This window comes from Lynx canadensis, chromosome B2 (assembly GCF_007474595.2).
Source record: "Lynx canadensis isolate LIC74 chromosome B2, mLynCan4.pri.v2, whole genome shotgun sequence".
NCBI lineage: Eukaryota > Metazoa > Chordata > Mammalia > Carnivora > Felidae > Lynx > Lynx canadensis.
Genome location: NC_044307.1, coordinates 72,539,999 through 72,560,575, shown reverse-complemented (window position 1 = coordinate 72,560,575; position 20,577 = coordinate 72,539,999). Strand labels below are relative to the sequence as shown.

At 41.0% G+C, this 20,577-nt stretch overlaps 1 protein-coding gene across 3 annotated transcripts in view; it reads right to left on the bottom strand.

Annotated features, from left to right (window-relative positions):
* The window catches only part of BCKDHB (branched chain keto acid dehydrogenase E1 subunit beta), a 203,980-nt gene extending 183,740 nt beyond the window's left edge, over nt 1-20,240 (bottom strand). For 2 of the 3 annotated variants that reach the window (XR_003968886.2, XM_032593204.1), the window contains exons 1-3: nt 20,008-20,239; nt 7,788-7,865; nt 6,048-6,116 (exon numbers count right to left, since the gene is read on the bottom strand). Coding sequence is in view for 2 of the 3 variants with exons in the window: in XM_032593204.1 (XP_032449095.1) it covers nt 6,048-6,116; nt 7,788-7,865; nt 20,008-20,203 (343 nt within the window). In the remaining variant the exon portion in view is untranslated. Of the gene's footprint in view, nt 1-6,047; nt 6,117-7,787; nt 7,866-20,007 lie in introns of all 3 variants that reach the window. The other variant, XM_030315890.2, reaches the window with a different exon arrangement.
* Nucleotides 20,241-20,577: the final 337 nt, after the last annotated feature.

The following is a 20,577-nucleotide window of genomic DNA, read 5'->3' as shown; positions in this document are numbered from 1 at the left end:
AATCAACTCCCAAATACTGGCATATTATAGAGGAGAACATATCTTCTCCACATGCCTGCCCTAGTTTTCCTTCCTGAATCCAGTGTATTGAAGTGTCTGGTTATACAATTTCTATGATATTTACATAGGAAAACAAACAAGTGGTTATATTCATTTTCCCAAGCTGCTAGGACAGGCCACAGTTGTGGTGTACAGGAATGAATATAGTAATGGAAAACCATCAAATCCCATGAAAAGGCAGATGTTTGGGCCAACAGACTAATTCGGCAAGTCCTCTGCTATTCCTTTTCTCACCTAAGTTTCCCCCAATAAGTGAACCAAAACAGAGCCTTACGAACCACAGCCCAGCAATGTTCACATTCATATAGAATAGTATTAAATAAAAACGTACGCTAAACCTGACATACCAAAGGGTTACGTGAATAAAACACAGACAATATAGACAATAATGAGGACAGATTTTGTATGACACGTGGAATCTTATATAAATGAAAGGATGTGTGACATTCAACATAAAATCATACATACCCTAAAAAATCAACTACTTTTTGAATTGCCCTCTCCTACCCACTGTTTCCCTAGAACACACCTAGTTCTAACTGTTCTCCCAAGCAAGGGATCCCTTGCTTAAAGAGGCTAAAGCTGGCATTTGGTGTGCAATGTGTCAAAGAGGTCAAACTATCTATTTTCAGTTTTCAAACCACCCCTATTATTTTGTTCCATCAAAGGATAAGGAAGGAGAAAAATGGTTGAGTGGTGGTAAACTCACCCATCTGGATTGTCTGGAGTACAAAAGAGCTCTCTCGCTCTCTCTCTCTCTCTCTCTCTCTTTTTTTAACAGCATGGTCCCTAATTACACAGCTCCTTCTCTTTAATATTAAGTAGCATTCATCATCACAGTAGTAAGTCAGTAACCTGCAATTCTTCAAATTCTCCCTTCTGATGGAATTTAAAAGGCTCCTCGGCAGTTCCAGGGTATTGGTACCAGGCCAACAAGGACAGTGTCATTTCAAAGTGTAGGCTGCCACCTACCGACTGTGATCCATTCTCTCAACACTCAGCTCCTCCCCAGAAAGCTAAACAATTCCTTGCAAGATGTTCTTTGCTATGCCATTTAAAGCAATGCATTCAACTATATCAATATAATCTTTTAAATACAAATGCTTTTAACTTCAAAAAATACAAACATGCCTCTGTATAGCTAAACACCCTGGCCTGTACTCAAAAGGGCAGAGAATTATTTTTAAAAGATACATGCCATTTTTTTAATACAGAAAAAGTTCTATTTTAATATATTTCTCTCCACCATTCCCTTTATTCTTTACTCTTAAAAATTGAAGCTCACTCCTTCTCATTACACAGAGCTGGTGATTTAATTGTTCACATTGATCAACCTGGAATTATTCAAAACTTCAAGTCATAGTCCTAAAGTGCTTAGAAAAACTCACAGCAGCTGCTGACAATAAAGCTAAAAAAGCTAGCCCTTAATTAGCTCAACCCCCTGTCGTAGAAACATAAATCTGCAGGTGCCCTCTAGGAGTAGATGACTTTTTCAAGTGAGAGTTTCTCCCTGTTTTAACCTTTTTAAAAGAAAAATAATCAGACTAACCAACATCATTAAAGGGAGATAAGGAAATCCCCTCTCCCAGGCAATAGGCCACTGTCTTGGTGAGAGGGTGAACCACATTCACTTAATAAGTACTGCCAGACACAATATTAGGAGCTAGGGATGCACAGATGACTTAAATATCTGTTGCCTTCCTGAAGTTGTCCGCTGCAGAGATCTGGTAGGGACGCAACTGCAATGCAACCTGCAATATGTGAAAAACGTGAAATCTGAACAGTGAAAACTAGCACTTGGGTTTGTTTGGGAGGGTCAGGAAGAGCTCCAGAGAGGAAGCTTCTGAAGGCAAAATTGGAGCTTACCAAGTAATCAGATGGGAGAGAAAGATCCAAATGGTGTGTGCAAAGGAAGAGAGATGGAACAAAAGGCGGAGGCTCAGAGAAAACATCTAGCAATTCAATATGGGTAAAGAATAAAATGAATTAGGGGTGCCTGGGTGGCTCAGTCGGTTGAGCGTCCGACTTCAACTCAGGTCATGATCTCACGGTTCGTGAGTTCAAGCCCCGCGTCGGGCTCTGTGCTGACAGCTCAGAGCCTGAAGCCTGCTTCAGATTGTGTCCCCCTCTCTCTCTGCCCCACCCCTGCTTGTGCTCTGTCTCTCTCTGTCTTTCAAAAATGAATAAACATAAAATATAATTTTTTTTAAAGAATAAAATGAATTAAAAAAAAAAAGAATACAATGAATGAGGTTAGGTAGGTAGGTAGAGGGCAGAGCTCAGTCTTTTGTACATCCCACCAAGAAATGTGCCTTTTAGAATTATCACAGCAAAGTAGGGACTGGAGGGAGGGTGATTGCTAAGAAAAGGGGTAAAAATGTCCAAGCAGGGAGGATTAAGGATCTGAAAGCAGACCAGGGAAGCAAGAATACAGAGACCATATCAGAGACAAGCTGTGAAGATGAATTTGTAGGACGTGACTGGGGGTGAAGAATGAGAAAGGAGGAAGAGACTAGAATTCCCCCAGTTTCTGGCTCAGGTAACTGAATGGATAGTGGTATGTTCACTGAGACAGGAAATACAGTGGGAGCCGTGGATTTGCTGGGTGGAGTTTGAAAACCAGAGTTTGGAAATGCTGAGTTTGAAGTGGCTGGAACACTGAGGTGAAGGTGTACCGTGGAACAATGAATACACAGATCTGAAGCCCAAGCCAGAGGTCTAGACTGGATTTAGAAAATCTGAAGTCACTTGTGTGTGAGTAGCGGGGGACGTGGATGAAATGCCCCAGACAGAATGGGTACAGTGAGAAGAGCACCATGGATGAGAGAGAACCTGGCAGACAACCAACAGAAGACTCGCCAGCTTAAACAAGCGCTCGGCATGTTACCACATTGGCTAAGGCAAGACAGACTAGTGAGGGCTAGAATCTGCTCAGAAGCATAGCTACACCAGATGTAGACAAGACTAAGTAAACAAAAGTATAATTTGACCTCTGGTTTCCAGTTCCACATGCAAAGAGCTTGGAAGTAGCCACTCTGTGCTAACAGCAAGCGAAAAGCTGAACAGACTAAAAAATCAACAACTCTTGCCCACAAGGCAAGGGATGACACAGAGCAAACTGTTGTCCTCAAGACTAAAGAGACAGACAGATGAATATAGGGAATCTTGACTTACCAGAGCAGAGACTGACGAGCAAAAACCACTGCAAGAGCCAGTGCCAGGATAGGAAAACTTGAACTGTACTTGAGGAACTGATGGAGGTTCAGTGTGTACAAGTCTGAGAGTTAAAAATTCCAAGGAATCCAGTCAGAGAGAGGCCTCCACAGTTCTATGAGGCTCTCCTCCAGGAGCTCTGATAAACATCAGAGAAAAATCCCCTGTTGCTTCCAGCTGGGGAAGCGGACAAGGAGCCATTTTGAAACTTGCCACAGCACTCCCTTTTTTTTTTTTTTTTTAATGTTTACTTATTTTTGAGAGAGAGCATGAGCATGAGTGGGGGAGGGGCAGAGAGTGAGGGCAACAGAGGATTTGAAGTGGGCTCTGAGCTGACAGTAGCAAGCCCAATGCAGGGCTTGAACTCACAAACTGCAAGTTTATGACCTGAACCAAAGTTGGACACTCAACCTACTGAGCCACCCACGTGCCCCACAGCACCCCCTTCTTAAAAAGGCCTGACCTCAAGTGAAACCAGTTGACTAGAGCCTAATCTGCTGGGTATGTATAATTAGTGTAATTGACATGGGAAAAGGAAAATGGCCAACTCTAGTCAGCTCCATCCATCCTGTCCCACCTGACAGGGAAGAAAAAACACTTGTGAAGTTCACAGTCCAGAGGCATCGTCTCAATAAAGGACTTAGACCTATCACAAGGCTATATAATGCTTCCCATCCCCATACACCTCACTCCCGCATCCCTAAAGGCCTATGTACAGCAATTCCTTTTACCCAGTGCATCATGTCTAGCTATCAAGAGAAAATTACAAGGCAAACCAAAAACCAAAAATCACAATTCAAAGAGACAGAGTAAGCATCAGAACCAGACATGGCAGGGATTGGAATTACCAGACCAGGAATTTAGAACAACCATAATTAATGCGCTAAGGGCTCCAGTGCATAAAGTAAACAGCATGTAAGAACTGATGGGCAATGTAAATAGAGCTGAAAATCCTAAGAAGAAAACAAAAGTATAATTCTATGTTTTAAACATTAGTTACTATATGCAAATATACTCAGATATATTCAAATATGGTCTAGAAGTGTGTGCATCAAGATGGGTACCATTGTTTTTTTTCATACTTTAGAAGTATGGGCAATTTTTATGTTCTCCTTTATGCTTTTCTATATTTTCCATATTTTCTACAATGCATATGCATTGCTTTTGAAGTCAAATGTTTAAAGGTTTTTAATTTTTTTTAAGAGCTAAAGTTTGTCGGAGTCTGAATTCGCTGGAACTAATTGAGATAGTGTGAGGTAGTTGAGATTGGCCCAACCATCTCAAAATCTAAACAGCTGTTAGAAACAGGAGACAACAGAGGGACAGGACTCAGAAAATCAACCTGCTATAAAGAGAAAAGGACTTCCTGGTAAACAAGATGGGCCATGCCATGGTATCTTGGATCCAAATATAATATAACCTCAGAGAAGAGTAGAACAAGAAGGAACAACAATTAGGAAAAAAATATCGGAAAGACCCTCCCTCCTTACTTGCATGCACCCATGAGCTTCAGAGGGCAGTGGCAAAGGTAAGAAGAAAGGTAGGAGTCAACTCCTCCCCCTAAACATAAGTGCTTTGCTGACTTCCAGACCAGTTAAGACTCAGAGAAGAAATGAATGAAGTCAAATCACCTCAAAGTCACCCCTAACAATAAGGAGTTGAAATACATTCCTTACACAGCAAGTCAGGGCAGGGCAGGAGTGGGGGGTGCTGGGATGGGCCAAAATGTACTCTAACAGTTTGAAGTCTGAGTCAAATGAAGTAAGTGAAAGCAATAGACAGAAATCAATCACATGCCAAGCAAAAGGCATTGATCAGCCAAGGTAAAATATCTGGAAGGATAATGGGACCGTTAATTTATGGGTCAACTTGGCTAAGTGATGGTGCCCAGTTATTTGGTTGAATACCAGCGTAGATATTACTATGAGAGTATTTTTTAGATGTGATTAACATTTAAATCAGTAGACTTTCAGTGAAGCGAATGAGTCTTCATAATATGGATGGGCCTCACCCAATTATTTGAAGGCCTTGGGAGAAGAGGCAGGTCTCCCAAACAAGAAGAAATTCAGACTGAAGACTGCAACACAGAAACGCTGCCTGGGTTTCCAGCTTGCTGGCTTACCCTACAGATTTCAGACTTGCCAGCCCCCTCACTGTGTGAGTCAATTCCTTAAAAAATAAATTTCTCTCTCTCAATATAGATATAGGTAAAGGCATATAGATACAGGTATAGACGTAGATTATAAATATACAGAGGTACATATACATACAAATAGATATAGATGCATATATAATACCTATATACACACACATATATAGATATAGTTATGCAGATATATCCTAATGCTTCTAATTCTCTGGAGAACCGTGATTAGTACAGATAATAAAAGATGAAATCTATTAACAGAGACCAATCAGGCAGAATCTTGAACTAGAGGCAATGGAAGTGAAAATGGCTAAGGTAGGCAGTAGTAAGAGATGAAAGCTTCCTGGATTTGAATGACATAATAAACAATACATTTAACTACGATTATTTTGGCATCCATAATATGTGTAATATGAACCAGGTCAGGGATGCTACAGTTAGAACACATTGGAAGAACTCTAGACCAAAGGATTCTATGGATGGAAAAAAACAAATGCAAAAACAAAACCGACAACTATTTATACAATAAAGATATGGCGAACAATTCAACAGGAATATTCTCTATTTTCAAGATACTTAAATAAAAGTTATACAGGAATACTGTTCATATATAAAGATGTTAACTTACCATATTTGTCTCGCAAGCCAACAGTACATCTAAAGACTCCACCAAAGGCAACATCTTCACCAAATATTACTGAAAAACAATGTTTAAAGAACATATTTTATTTGATAATCCCTAAATCATACTAACAATGAAAAATAAGTAATTTCAATGTTTACATTTTAAAGCAGAAAACAGAAATAGATCAAAGGTTTAAAATAAGGTTTCTAAACTTCAACATTACTGACGTTCTGGACTGGATAATTCTTTTCTTATAACAGCCTATTCTATACATTGTAGATATACAGCAGTATCTCTGCCCCCTATCCCATGGATGACAGTTGCCCCCCACACACACACAGTCCTGACAGCCAAGAGTGTCTGGAGACTTTGTTAAACATGAGAGGAGGAAGGGGGATTAAAATCATCCCAACTGATTAAGAACCACCAATCTAGGATGTCATTTTGTTTTACCCATGAAGAAAATGAGGCCAGAGAAGTAGTAAAGTAACTTGACAAGTCAGAAAGAAAGCAAGAGGCAGAACTATGACTCACACTCCAGCCTCCTGAGTGTCTGGCCAATGGTTGTTTTCTTTCATATATGGTATATAATAAAAGTCAACACTCTGAAGGGCTGAAGGAAAAATATCCCAAGCTGAGAGAACAGTTACAAATAGGAAAAGGACTTAAATCAAGTAAAAGGAGGCAAGTATGGTGGGACATAGTGAGCAAGGCAAAGAAAATAAAAATGGGTGTTCACAGAGGTGAATTCTATTCCTATATATGCACCTGACCAGCTCTGTGAACCTCAAGGAAACAATTCACCCTTATTTACTCAAGATCATTCTCAGATAGCATTCAAACAAAGCAAAATCTAATCATCCACTATTATAGTTCTTACTTCCTCCTAACAAAATAACCCATTCGTCACTTGACCTTAAAACTAGGGATTTTCAGGGGCACCTGGGTGGCTCAGTCAGTTAAGTGTCTGACTCTGGCTTAGGTCATGATCTCACAGCTTGTGAGTTTGAGCCCCACATCAGGCTCTGTGCTGACAGCTCGGAGCTGGAGCCTGCTTCAGATTCTGTGTCTCCCTCTCTCTCTGCCCCTCCCCTGCTCATACTCTGTCTTTCTCTCAAAAACAAATGATAAAACATTTAAAAAACTTAATAATAAAAACTAGGGATTTTCAAGTGGAAGCCCAAGGTATACCAAATATACATATATTTATATATACTAATACATATAAGTAAAGCCAATCAAATTTAGAAAACATACAGCAGGACAACTGTTTTTATATCGATGATTAAATTTGATAAGCTACTTATTTATTACAGTTATTTCCAAAATATCTGAAGTTGAATGACAATGTATTTCAAAGGAAAGCATGGAATCAAATCTTCATTTCATAAACAGATTCATAAATCTGAATGAAGTGGTACTTCCCATTTTTTTATATGCTGGAGAAACAGAAGTACCCAGTAGGTATTAATCCAGAAAGTATTAATATAATATCAAAACCACACATACTATGGGAAAAAGTTGACTTGAAGATGTTAGATATACATCAGAACTAATTCACCATGAATTAATTTAAAAAATGTGTTAATAGCATGATCTGATAACCTTAATCATTTGATCAGATCTTTTAAAAAATTTCAGGTAAATGTAATGTTAACCACTGAGCTCCAGACTCAACATTTCCAGCAAATTTTTGATTCTGAATTAACACAGCTACCGTAGTCAAGCAGAAAGGAATTTTACCTGCAGTAGGATCTTTAGCCAATGAGTTATCCAAGGCACTTGTTATCGCCTGGAAAAGATTCATTTTCTGAGTTTGCCCTGTGAAAATTAAAAAAAAAAAAAAAAATTAAATAACATTTCCTACATTGTAAAGTATATTAAAAATAACCAGTTTCTTAACAGTTGACTACAACATGATTAAAATCAACGTAGAAAAGAAAGTATAGAATATACTATGTGAATTTATTGGATTATTCACAATGATGCTGGTTCTGTAGAAATTACAAAAGCAATACAGGCTTCGGAGCTTGACGACGAAGCAAAAGTGACACATATTAAACAATTAAAAAACAAGTATAAAAAAGGAAAAATGAATATAATCCAGTCACCAAGTGTGTGTAGACCATAAATAAAAGCCAGAAAAGATAACCAGCCAGAGTGAAAGTGGTCTGAGATTATATTCTGGACAGGTGTTAAGAATATAAAACCTAGGGGTACCTAGGCGGCTCAGTCAGTTGAGCGTCTGACTTTAGCTCAGGCCATGATCTCAAGGTTCGTGGGTTCAAACCCTGCACTGAGCTCTGTGCTGACCACTCAAAGCCTGGAGCCTGCTTCAGGTTCTGTGTCTCCTTCTCTCTCTGCCTCTCCCCAACTCACACACACTCTCTCTCTCTCTCTCTTTCTCACTCTCTCTCAAAAGTATATAAACATTACATAAGTGTGTGTGTGTGTGTGTGTGTGTGTGTGTGTGTGTGTCTGTGTGTGTATAAATCCCTGACAAATACACGTGACTCAAGGCACGTGTTAAATATGCCAGTAACAGCAAATGGTCATGGGCCATAAAACAATGAGGAAGGCTGGTGTTTAGAGAATACTATAATCCCATGCCTCAACACACCAGACTTGGTCCTTCCTACTGTCTCACTGCTCAAGTAGACTCTCTGCAAGCCAACTTCTAGTTCCCTAAATAGACAGGTAGGATGGTTAAATGTAACAATACATGTAAAGTTAGAACAGTGCCCAAACACAGTAAGTGCTGAACAAATATGAGTTATTTATTATTAGAATCTGGACTTTTTCCATGCCCTTCACATCTTGACTTTGGCATTATTCTGAATGGTAGAAAACTTTGTTTAATAAAGTTCCAAATGTTGGAACTCAGAAACATCATACTTTAGAGCTTTAAGTCTTGGTGCTTCCCAGGACCTACAGACATCCCAGAACTTTAGGTCAGCTCCTCTCCAAAAGTACTCTTCAGGATGGAGAGAGGCTTCTGCCTGAATCTTCTCTGATCCACAGGCCATCTTCACGTTAACCCATAGCTAGCCATGCTGCTAGCAAATCCCTTGAATACCGCTAATTACCCTGACTACTGTCCCATCTAACCTCTGTACTCCTTGGTAACTTGCTGTGTCCCAAAAGCCAAGATCTAATTCACAATGTGGGTCACAACAGCTAGTGCTGTTGCCATCAACGCTCTGGCCATGACACATGCTGGTCACTCACCCTTTTCTTGAAGACTCATCTTTGTCCCAAGCCCAGCCTGGATCCACAGCAGGCTCTGATCTATGACATCTTCCATCTCCCAATATCCACTGACGCTCAACCTTCTCTTAACTGCTCTGATCCCTTCCGCACTGCTGAATGCCCAGGCTTCAAGTCTTGGCAATATCCACTCAAAAATGCCCTGCTGCCATCTGTGCCAAGAATAAAGTCCTGTTTCTACTCTTATTTTTGGTGGGGATAATGGGAATTCATTCAAGAAAGTACAGTACTGTTATGCCATCTACACCAAAGGATACATAAGCAAACCACATGTCTGTGATAACTTCAAAATTTATTTTTCTTCAGGCTAAGGCTATATCATTTAAATAGATGCTTGCCTTAAATCCTTCTCCATTCTATAAAAACTCTTTAATAGTGTTTATTGGTACCCAGCATCAGATGATAATGGTTTAGGGCAAACTTGTTTTCTGACTGCCATGATATTCCCATTCCTTCTCCCATTTCATACATTTCCTAAAGGCAGATTTTTTTTTTTTGTCTATTATGATTTTCATAGCTAAGGAGCTAAGGAGGATAAAAATGCCTAAACACCTAAGGTGATGTTTATTTCAAGTATGCTGACCATCTGAATTAATCCTGAATGCCTCCAAGACATCTTATTTCATCACTATTCAACAAGTTTTAGTTACAAAGAAAGCAAAGACTTTAACAATAAAAAAACATACCAAGTAAATCTGGAAAGTATTGCTTAATTACCACCAAGAATTGACTCATCTTGTATGAAAACAAAGTATAAGAGTATTTAAAGGTTTTATTTCCATGTAAGCACAAAAACTTCTACTCCTGAATATTTTTCAAATAGATTCAAAATTTTAGGGGGTTGGATTAACTGCTGTTCTACCAGATGCTTTTAAAAGATTTAAATAATTTTAATATAGTAACATCTACTCCCAATTATTTTTAAAGTGGCAGTATGGTCTGTGAATGGGTCAGGAAGAAATCACAAATTATTCACAGGTAACATCATTTTAAATATTTATTTCCCTTAGAATTACTTATTCTCTTACAGGTTACATTAAAGACCATGGTAAGACATGCCTATGGTTCCTCATGACAAAGTATGTGCCTGTAGCACATGTAACTATGAGCACTTAAAAATTATTCGACACTGCTGCCCAATCATGCAATTACCAATATTAATAAAAAGCTGCTAAACCAGACTGACATCTCTTCTTTCCCAGATAAAAAGTTATAACAAAACAAAAATATACATAGCAGTTCAACTTCCCTAGTCAAGGATACAAGCTAATGGGCACCCATTGGTAAGACACAGCTTTATGGCTAGAAGTGAGCTACTCACTCGAAATTATCCTAAGTAGAGCATGTGAAAAAATAGGCCATCACCACTGCTGCAAAGATAAAGTGGCAGGTAATGCAGGGTCAGAACACAATAGGAGCACAATAGAACATGAGCCCTAAGAGGTCAGGGATTCCTATCTGTTTTTGATCAGAGGTATATGCTTAGTGCTCATAACAATGTCTGACATGTAGCAGGTGCTCAATAAATATTTGTGGAATGACCACACAAATGAACATATGAGGCTGGTTCAATAAAGATAAAATCTACAAAGCATATTGCTAATGGACTGCTTAAAGAGAAAGAAATACAGTAGGATAAAACATCTACCAGTGTTACAATTCAAAGTCAGACTGCAGGAGCAGGGGAATGAGGCAGAAGTGATACTGCTATGGCATCTTCAGTTATTCTGAGTAACTACTCAGTATGCAGTAGCATTGAAGACAGAAGCCTTCCACACAGCTAGAGCATGTAAGACAAAAATGGCAAATGAGTGCCCGAGGAGCAGTCTCTAGAAATAAATCAGGTCAACAGCAGGGCATGTTTAACAGTAAGTATGTTTGTAGTTAGATCCTGAACAAATAAAAGTACACAGCTATGGGGGCACCTGGGTGGCTCAGTCGGTTAAGCATCTGACTCTTGATTTCAGCTCAGGTCATCGTGGTTGGTGGGACTGAGCCCCCGTTGGGCTCTGCACTGTAAGCACAGAGCCTGCTTGGGATTCTCTCTCCCTCTCTCTCTGTCCCTCCCCCACCCCCCGACTCATGTACACTCTCTCTCTCTCTCAGAATAAACATTTTAAAAAAATACACAGCTATGATATGGAAAGTTAGGGTCTACTTTCAGAAACCAAAGTTTCTGCCAGCACATTCAGCACTGGCCCTCCTCGGAGCTGCCTAGTCCTTGATGTGTATTACAGCATTTTCATGTCATATTCCTTAGAAACCTCAGCCTTTAGTGCCTAACACAAACACGACCATCAGTATATGCTTGTTGAAGCATGATGGATGATTTTAGTGGCATAATCTGGCATTAACCACACTGTAAAATGGAAAGATGCCTAAGAAACTACCTATTTTCATCCAACAGAACTTCTTCCACCCCTCCAGATGCCTGTTCTTCAGGAATCCCTTTCTATGTGCCAGAAATGTACCTCTAGCCCACTCTAATCCCTACTATGGGGTTTCCCAAACTCTAACCCATAACGTAAGTTTCATGGAACATTCAAATATGAGAGACAGGACCTTTTATATTAAAATATAAATGAAGGATCTATAAACACAAATGCCTTTTTAAGATGCTAGTAAAGGGGGAGGGGGCTGCCACCGAACGCCAACATTGGGAGGACCTAAGAAAGCCTTAAAGTTGAAGAAACTATGGCTAGGAGCCCTGGGTCCCCATCTCAGGGCACCTGGTAACTCATGTCATGGTATAACAAACTACAGTTGTTTCCCTCCCTTTAGCTGGACACTTCTCTCCTCAGTCTCTAAATGCTTTTTAAACTCTTCTGTACGCTGGTCACTCCCAAATGAGTATCTCTAATCCAGACTCCTCCTCTGAATTCCTGATTTATATCCAACCATCACCAATTCCCCACTCGGGTGTCAGGCTTTTCTAACTCAGTAAGCACACAACCGAAGGCTTGATGTCTGCTCCCAAAACCAGTCTTCTGCATCTCAGCAAACAGCACTATCCTCCACCCAAGCAACCAGGCCAGAAATTGAGGAAGAATCCTTGAATGTCTTCCTTTTATTCATTCCTTATATTCAATCCATCCAATCCAGCTTCCAAATATACTACTTCCAACATATAGCTTAAAGTCTAGTACTACCAACCATGTCCTAATTCCAGAACTGACCATGTCTTTCCTGTTTCTGAAAAACATCTCCTAACGGCCTTAGTCAGCGCTGGCCTCTGTAACAAAATACCACACAGATTGAGTGGCTTAAACGACAGAAACTTATCTCTCACTGTTTGGGGGGTTGCCAAATCCAAAATCAAGGTGAGTTCCTGATGAAAACCCTCTTTCTAGTTTGCAGACGGCCATCTTCTTGCTGTATCCTCACAAGGTAGAGAGATAATCTCTCTTGTGTCTTTTCTTATAAAGGTTCTAATCCCATTAACGAAGCCTCCACCCTCATGACCTAATTACTTCCCAAGGACCCCATCTCCAAATACAATCACACTGGGGATTAGGGCTTCAACATAGTAATGGGGAAATGATATATTCAGACCAGAGTACCACCTCCTCACTTCTACTCCTTCATCCCTCATTCATCAAAGAGCTGCTATAAGAAGTCCTAAAAAGCAATGCATGTCAAATGTTATTCCTCTGCTCAAAATTCTTCCAAGTTCTCTGACTGCACCTGGAATAAAGCCCTACTCCTCATCACATCCACAAAGCCCTGCTTGATCTCATCCTTGTTCACTTCAAAAGCCCTATTTTGCACCACTGTCCCCAAGGCTCACCACCTGAGTCTTCTCTCAGCTCCACCACAGCAAGCTCCCTGCTACGTCAGAACCTTCACGCATGTTGGGTCCTCTGCCTGGCACCTCCTTCACACCTCCTTGGATACTCTTTCCTGATCACTTAGAGGCTGGTCAAATACTAACCTCTTCTTAGGGGCCTTGTTAGGTCTCTATTATTCTCTTTCCCAGCACCTGAACATGTCTTACAGGGCATTTATTGCAATTGGGATTGATTTAAGTATGCATTTACTTGCTATTTTTCGTCCATCTCCCCCACTAGACTTAAATTCCATGAGGACAGGTCCATATCCACATTTGTGTTTTGTGCTAAGCACCTAGCACAAAGTTTGGCAGCCAGAAGAAAACTAAAATGCACAGAATGAATAAAGAAACCTACACGCATACACACAATGTCTAAAATCAGGGGCAGGGAGAGGCCCAGATGTGTTCTTGGGGAGCAACACAGAGCAATGAAGGCAGCACACACACTGGCATAATCATGCAGGCCTGGCCTGGAATCTGTGAGGCCACTGGGAAAGTTACTTAACCACTGACACTCCATTGCCTACTCCATAAAACAGGAATAATATCTAATGTCTAGGGCCAGTGTGGGAATTCAGCGAGATGATTACTATCAAAGGTCAAATATTTAAGAGCATCTACTCTAGAATCGGGAGACCGAATCTAGCACAACCAGTACCAGGCACCAATAATTACATGACTTACCTCGCTGGGTCCCCCCAGCAATGCTCTGAGGCAGAACAGATGAAGAAAAGAAAGCTTACGAAGACTAATAAACCCGGCCAATCTTACAATGCTAAGTTGTAAAGTGGGGCTCAAATTTAGGCATGTTTGACTCAAGAACCCCAGCTCTCAGCTTCCGTGCAATAGTGCCTCCAGAAAGTTGCAATTTCCCAAATGATAGCAAAAATGGAGTACGAATGGGATGAAAGATAGAGCAGAGGAAATACAGTCAATAATACTGTAATAATGGTGTATGCTGACAGATGGTGACCTTACTTATCTGGGTGAACACTGAGTAGTGTATAGAATTACTGAATCAATGTGTTGGACACTGGAAATGAAAAAAAGGTGCGGGGATGAGGTGAGAAACTAATAAGCAAGTTCCTGGACCATAAGTAAAGAAACTTGAAGGTGGGTAAATAACAGTAATAAAGGAGGACAGGAGTCTCTGTTCAAATGAGACACAAAAGATGCAACAAATTTGGGGAAAGCCAGGTTTGAGGTAGGGTTAAGAGCGGGCAAAGTGTGGTGTGAAGAAATTGTACGAATAACGCAAAAGACAGTGAGGGTGAGTGCTCAGGGGCATGGCCTCTTAGAGCAAACTGAGCACACTACTTAAAAATGAAGCCTGGCTTCACCTCATACAGATAGTGTCACTTGGGGAAGTTTGGGTTTTTTTTTTTCCAAGTTTGTATTTAAATTCCAGTGAGTTAACATACAGTGTCATATTCGCTTCACGTGATTTATCACTCCCATAAAACACCCAGTGCTCATCACAACCAGTGCCCTTCTTAATACCCATCACCCAAGTGTCAAGAAGTAGAAGTTTAACCTCTTTGTATCTAAGTTTCTTCATTGTAAAATATGGTTGATAATAGGATATATGCCATAGCACTATTATATGAGGATTAAACGAATTGCTACATGAAAGGCACTCAGAATAGTGCTTGGTACCAGGTGACCTCTTATAAAAGTGTCTTCTGTCATCATTATTATCATTTGGTGGGGTGCCGTGGAGAAGTCTGGATGAGCAATGATAAAGAATAAGGAAACACAGTAGGAAGAGAAAAAAGGAAGGACACAGTTGGGGGCAATTCTGGTAAGACTGGGAAAAGAGATATGAAGAGAATTATCTAGTCTCAAAGGTCCCAACTTTTGACATGGTTGTTTTGGTGCCAGACTAGCACTCAGACTAGCCGACCTCAGGATGCTATATTCTGCCAACACTGCCAATGCTATAGAATAAATGTTTGTGTTCCCCTCCCAAATTCATATGTTGAAACCTCATCCCCAATATAATGGTACTTGGTGGGGGGGGGGGGCTTTGGGTGATGAATAGGTCATGAAGGTGGAGCCCTGCTGAAAGGGATTTGTGCCCTTAGAAAGAGACCCCACAGAGCTCCCTCACTCTTTCCATTATATACAATGTCACAGTGATGAGACAGCTGACTGAGAACCAGAAAGCGGGGCCTCACCAGACACAGAATCTGTCAATGCCTTGACCTTGGACTTCCCAGCCTCTAGAACTGTGAAAAATAAATTACTGTTGTTTACAAGCCACCAGCCTATGGTATTTTGTTACAGCAGCCCAAAAGGACTAAGACATCCAATCAACATATCCAAACCTAAGTCATCCTCTCTTCAAAACCACTCTCCTCTCCCCCAGTATCCCTCATTTGTTTGAGTGATACCACTACTCTACCATCCTTTCAGCCTCCCGGGCTAGAAATGGCAAAGTCATCTCTGATACCCCTTTCTCTTGGCCCCCACGGGCAAAACAGCACCAAATGCAGCCAATTCCTTCGAAAACACAACTATTCCCATTGGCACTCCCCAAGTTTAAACAATTACATCCTCTCTCATGGACAGTACAACATCCCTCTAACTGATCTCTGCCTCCTTACTTTCTTAATCAATTCTATAAACTCTCCCAAGAATCTCATTCAAGCACACGTCAAGTCACTCTCTTGCCTATAAACAATCAACGGCCCTCCACAGCCCACAGAATAAAATCTGAACCTGTGTGTAATGCACTTGGCACAGTGTCAGCTACATTAGCCACATTCAATCTTTTCTCCATGTCCCCCCCCCCCAACCTTTTTTCTGGCTTTCCAAACTTATTTCTACCCCTCCCCTTTTTCCTCTAGATAAAATCACTACTTCTCATTCCTCATAAAACCCTAGGCTTTCTAGCCTCTCTTTACTTGTGTTGTTCCCTTCTCTACAAATTCTAATACTGGAAAGAAGACCTTCATTCTCACAAAGAGGACTCTTCATTACCCTTGAACAACTGCCTATCTTTCTGAGAGCTGCCTATCTCCCCAACAGTGATGGCTTTCCCTGGTCACCAGTGAACAAGCTTACCTCACCTCAGGGATTTCATCATTCTTTGTCCTTATTTCTTTCAGGAAAAGACTGTTCTACCCTGGTCTTTGTGGAGGTAGTTCCTTTGTCATTCCTCACAGTAAAGTTTAAATGTCATCTCCTCAGAGTCAACCTTGCCCATCACTCTATTTAAGCAGTCTTTATCATGTGTCAAAGTAACCAAAATTTTAAAAATAAATCTATTTGCAGCATCCATGAAAGACAAAGAGTTATTATCTTCATTAATATCTTTAATATACAAAACATTAACACAAAAGTAGTGTGGGAGACTTTAAAGGTAGACATATTTGGGTTCAAATTCTGGCCCTGCCACTACTCATACTTGGGCAGGCCACTAACATCTCTGAGCTTCAATTTTCCCATCTACAAAATGAGCATAATACTCTGTAGGTCACAAGGTTACTGTGAGGGTTATAGACTGATGTCCACCACACATGTGGAATATAGCAGTTGTTCAATAATGGTACATAGGATCAGTATTGATAGAAAAAGATTATTACGCATACAAATTTTTCAACGTGCAAAAACAAGGAACATCCAATTCATAAGAAAAAAGAAATATAGCTAACAAATATCTGGTAACTATTCCTTAAATAGAAATAAAACAAATATATATTAGAACAAAATGCTGTGAGCACATAATATCCAAGCATGTGTGCACACACACAATTCTGATACCAATTCCTCTGTGTGTGTGTGTGTGTGTGTGTGTGTGTGTGTGTGTGTGTTTTAACACACAGCCAAGCAATTCTGCAACACCAGCTGAGTCTCCTACAACTCACCTCAATTCTGACACTATTGACCTGGAGCTACCATCGGATCCCACACATTAAGGGCTCGGTCCTTGTAAGACTGTGCCTACCTCCCAGTTCAGAGGCCAGCTGCAAATCCAGGTCGTCACCTGTGCTTCTGACTGGAGGTCCCAACAGCCCTCTCTTTGGGTTCAATTAATTTGCTAGAATGGCTCACTGAACTCAGAGAAATATTTTACTTACTAGATTACTGGCTTAATATAAAAGGATGTAACTCAGGAACAGCCTGGTGTAAGGGATGCATAGGGCAAGGTATGGAGCTCCCACGTTCTCTGAGCATGCCACTATCCCCAATTCTCTATTCACCCAATACCTATTCACCAACCCAGAAGCTCTCTAAATCCCATCCTTTTTGGTTTCCACAGGACACCTCATTACGTAGGCATGATTGATCAAATGCATTCAACCTCCAGAACCTCCAGAACTGAAAGTCCCAACCCTCTAATCTCACAACTGACTCCTCTAGTGACCAGCTCCCACCCTTAGATGAACAAGGAGCTTCCAAAAAAGTTACCATCAGCATAACAAGACACCTTTATTACTCTCATCAAAAGAAATTTCAAAGGTTTCAGGAGCTCTGTGCCAGGAAAAGGGGACAAAGACCAATATGTATTTCTTATTATAAATCACAGTATCACAGCACAATCATGATTTTATCATGACACCCAATATTCACCCTCCTATACACACAGATGGAAATATAAACTGATAATTTGAACTATGCATTAAAAATCCATTAAACTGTTCATATCTTTGAGTCAGAAATTTCATCCCTAGAATTTATCCTAAAGAAATAATCTCAGATACACAAAAGATACATGAAACGTTTCTATCCACAAACGTTTCTATCCGCATTGTTTATAACACTGCAAAAGTGTAAAACAAAAGCATAATGGTAATTATTAAAAGTTTCCACTTAATGAGTGTTTCTTAGCAGACAAAATTGGGTTTGTGTACATTGTGCAAAATCGTCTTTACTCCTCATAGCAACCTGTGAAGTAGGTATTATTAGTAACTCCTTACTTACAAAGAAACTGAGGCTTATAGAGGGTAAGTGAGTAGTCCAAAGGCATAGGTAGCAGGGCCAAAACCAATCCTAGGACAATCTGATTCTAGGGCCAAGATTTCAACCACTGGACTACAGTGTTTCTACTCCACGGAACACACTGTCTTCTAAAGAAGGTTATGAAAATTATGCAATAATACAGGAAAATACCTCTGATTCAAGAATGCAGATTGTATCTGTATTAAAACTACAATTACAAAAAGAGGTTAGAGTGGAAGAGAGCCAAAGCATAAGAGACTCTTAAAAACTGAGAACAAACTGAGGGTGGATGGGGGGTGGGAGGGAGGGGAGGGTGGGTGATGGGTATTGAGGAGGGCACATTTTGGGATGAGCACTGGGTGTTGTATGGAAACCAATCTGACAATAAACTTCATATATTGAAAAAAAACAACAACTACAATTACAGAAAAATTTAATTCTACTAAACTGAAAGGAAATACCTGGAAGGATACACACCAAAATGTTAGCAGTATTTACAAATAGTAGTGGGTGGTGAGATTACTTTTTCTTACTTTTTTCTATTGTCCAAATTAATGTAACATGTGTTTATTATTTTTATAATAAGAACAAACATATAAACATGATTATCATTCTACCTGGACTTTAGTAATTTCACAGTTGTGGAAGGGGGGTGGGGGATGAAGAAGAACTGTATTCTATTCCTTAAGTATTGGGCTAAAGTTTCTTTGCTTTGAAGACAGAATTCAAGGTTCATCTTGTTGGTGAGAAAAACTTGCTACTTACCATGGTATCTACTGTTTCACAAAAGTGTGACACCTCTTAGTAAATTATTTCTACATGCATTATAGCCCATTGTTTAGAATGGAAGCTCTAGAATCTGAATAATTAAAATCCAAAGCAGAAGCTATCACTAACTTATCTGTGTAACCTTGGACAAACTATGTCAAGACCTCAGTTAACATTACTCACTTTTAAAAGTTGTGCTAAGCATCAAATGAAATAACAAATGTAAATTTTTCAGCATAGTACCTGCCTACAGTAAGCACTCAATATATGTTCACACTTATTATTCACAAGTACAGACACCCTTCCAAAAATATCACTCTAGCATGTGAGAAGTTATCAGACAAAGAAAAGGTAAATGTTCCCAATGGTCTGATAATAAACACTAGATCTTTCAGAGATCACATAAAACTTGCAGAAGAAATAAAAGTCATGCAATTGTCATACTGTGAAGAGTTTGCTAGCGCCCTTCCCTACCAATGAGAGTGCTAGTGGCCTCCTCTTCCAGTCACCTTCACCAATTACCTGCTCCTTGGCTAATCGGCAGCCTAGTCCAGCACAGGCTCATTGCTAGGCTCAAATGGAAAACCTGGGTTCTTTCCCATGTCTAAGAACAACCTGTTTTAGGACCTTGGGAAAAATCAATTCAATTACTTAATCCTTCCGTTTCCTCTTCTCTGCCAAAGCAAAAAAAAAAAAAAAAAAAGTAATAAAACAACATTTTAAAAATAAGAAAAAAAATTTCTCTTTTAAATACCGCTGCCTGTAGTTAATGGCCCAGCTCCGGACAAACAGACAACTCCTAGGGCCACGGCTGAGAGAGCGAGGATGGAGAAACGAGAAAAGGAGGGGATCCCTGGGCACCATCCCTCCACCCTCGACCTCTCCAGACCGCGGCATGCCCTCTCACCCAACTCGAGGGTTCTGAGGGGCTGCCTCTCGTGGGTTGCTCAGTCGCAAAAATAGAGCGAGGTGGAAACTACAATCAAACCCTATAGTAGGGAGGCTCCAGAAAGCAGGGAAGGAATTACACCAAGATGCAAGGAGATCAGCCTGCCGGCCGCCGCCGACACGAGCAGGATGGCACTCCTGGCGAGGCGCCCACAGGCCTGGGAGTCTGGGTTGCACCAGGAGCAGACAGGGCAGCCCCTAGCTCACCATACTCCTGAGGCTCCGGGTCGGGCTGGAAAGTGAAGTGAGCCACCTGCCGCCTCTGTGCCGCATCTCCAGTGGCCGAGGCGGGCTGCAACAAGGCCCGCTGCAGCCCCGCGCCTCGCAGCCGAAGCAACCGTCCCTCTGTCCCAGCCGCACGCAGCCCCAACAGCCTCCCCGCAGTCGCCGCAAACGCCGCCATCCCCACTTGCAGCCCAGGGTGGCGAGCTACACGGCCGCACACTGCCGGCAGGGAGGGCGGAGCACCGAGGCGACTTCTATGGGGCGGACCCATGAAATAGGCCAATCCGAGTTCGGAATTAGGGGGTGGGGAAGGTGACGAGAGGAGGCCACAGGCGTTTGCCTGTAGTGCGCATGCGGCAGAGGAAACGGGGTGGGGTCGAGCGGGCAGGTGAGCTCCAATGAAATTGTTCCTGAAGGTGGAGTCTTCTCAAAGTCGCTGCGTGGGCTCGGGACGCGGAGGCGTGTCTGTAATGTGACTCGCCAGTCCTAGATTTGTTCTTTTCTGATGTCATTTGCATTGTTACCTCCGATAACTTTTTCATTTTAAGATTT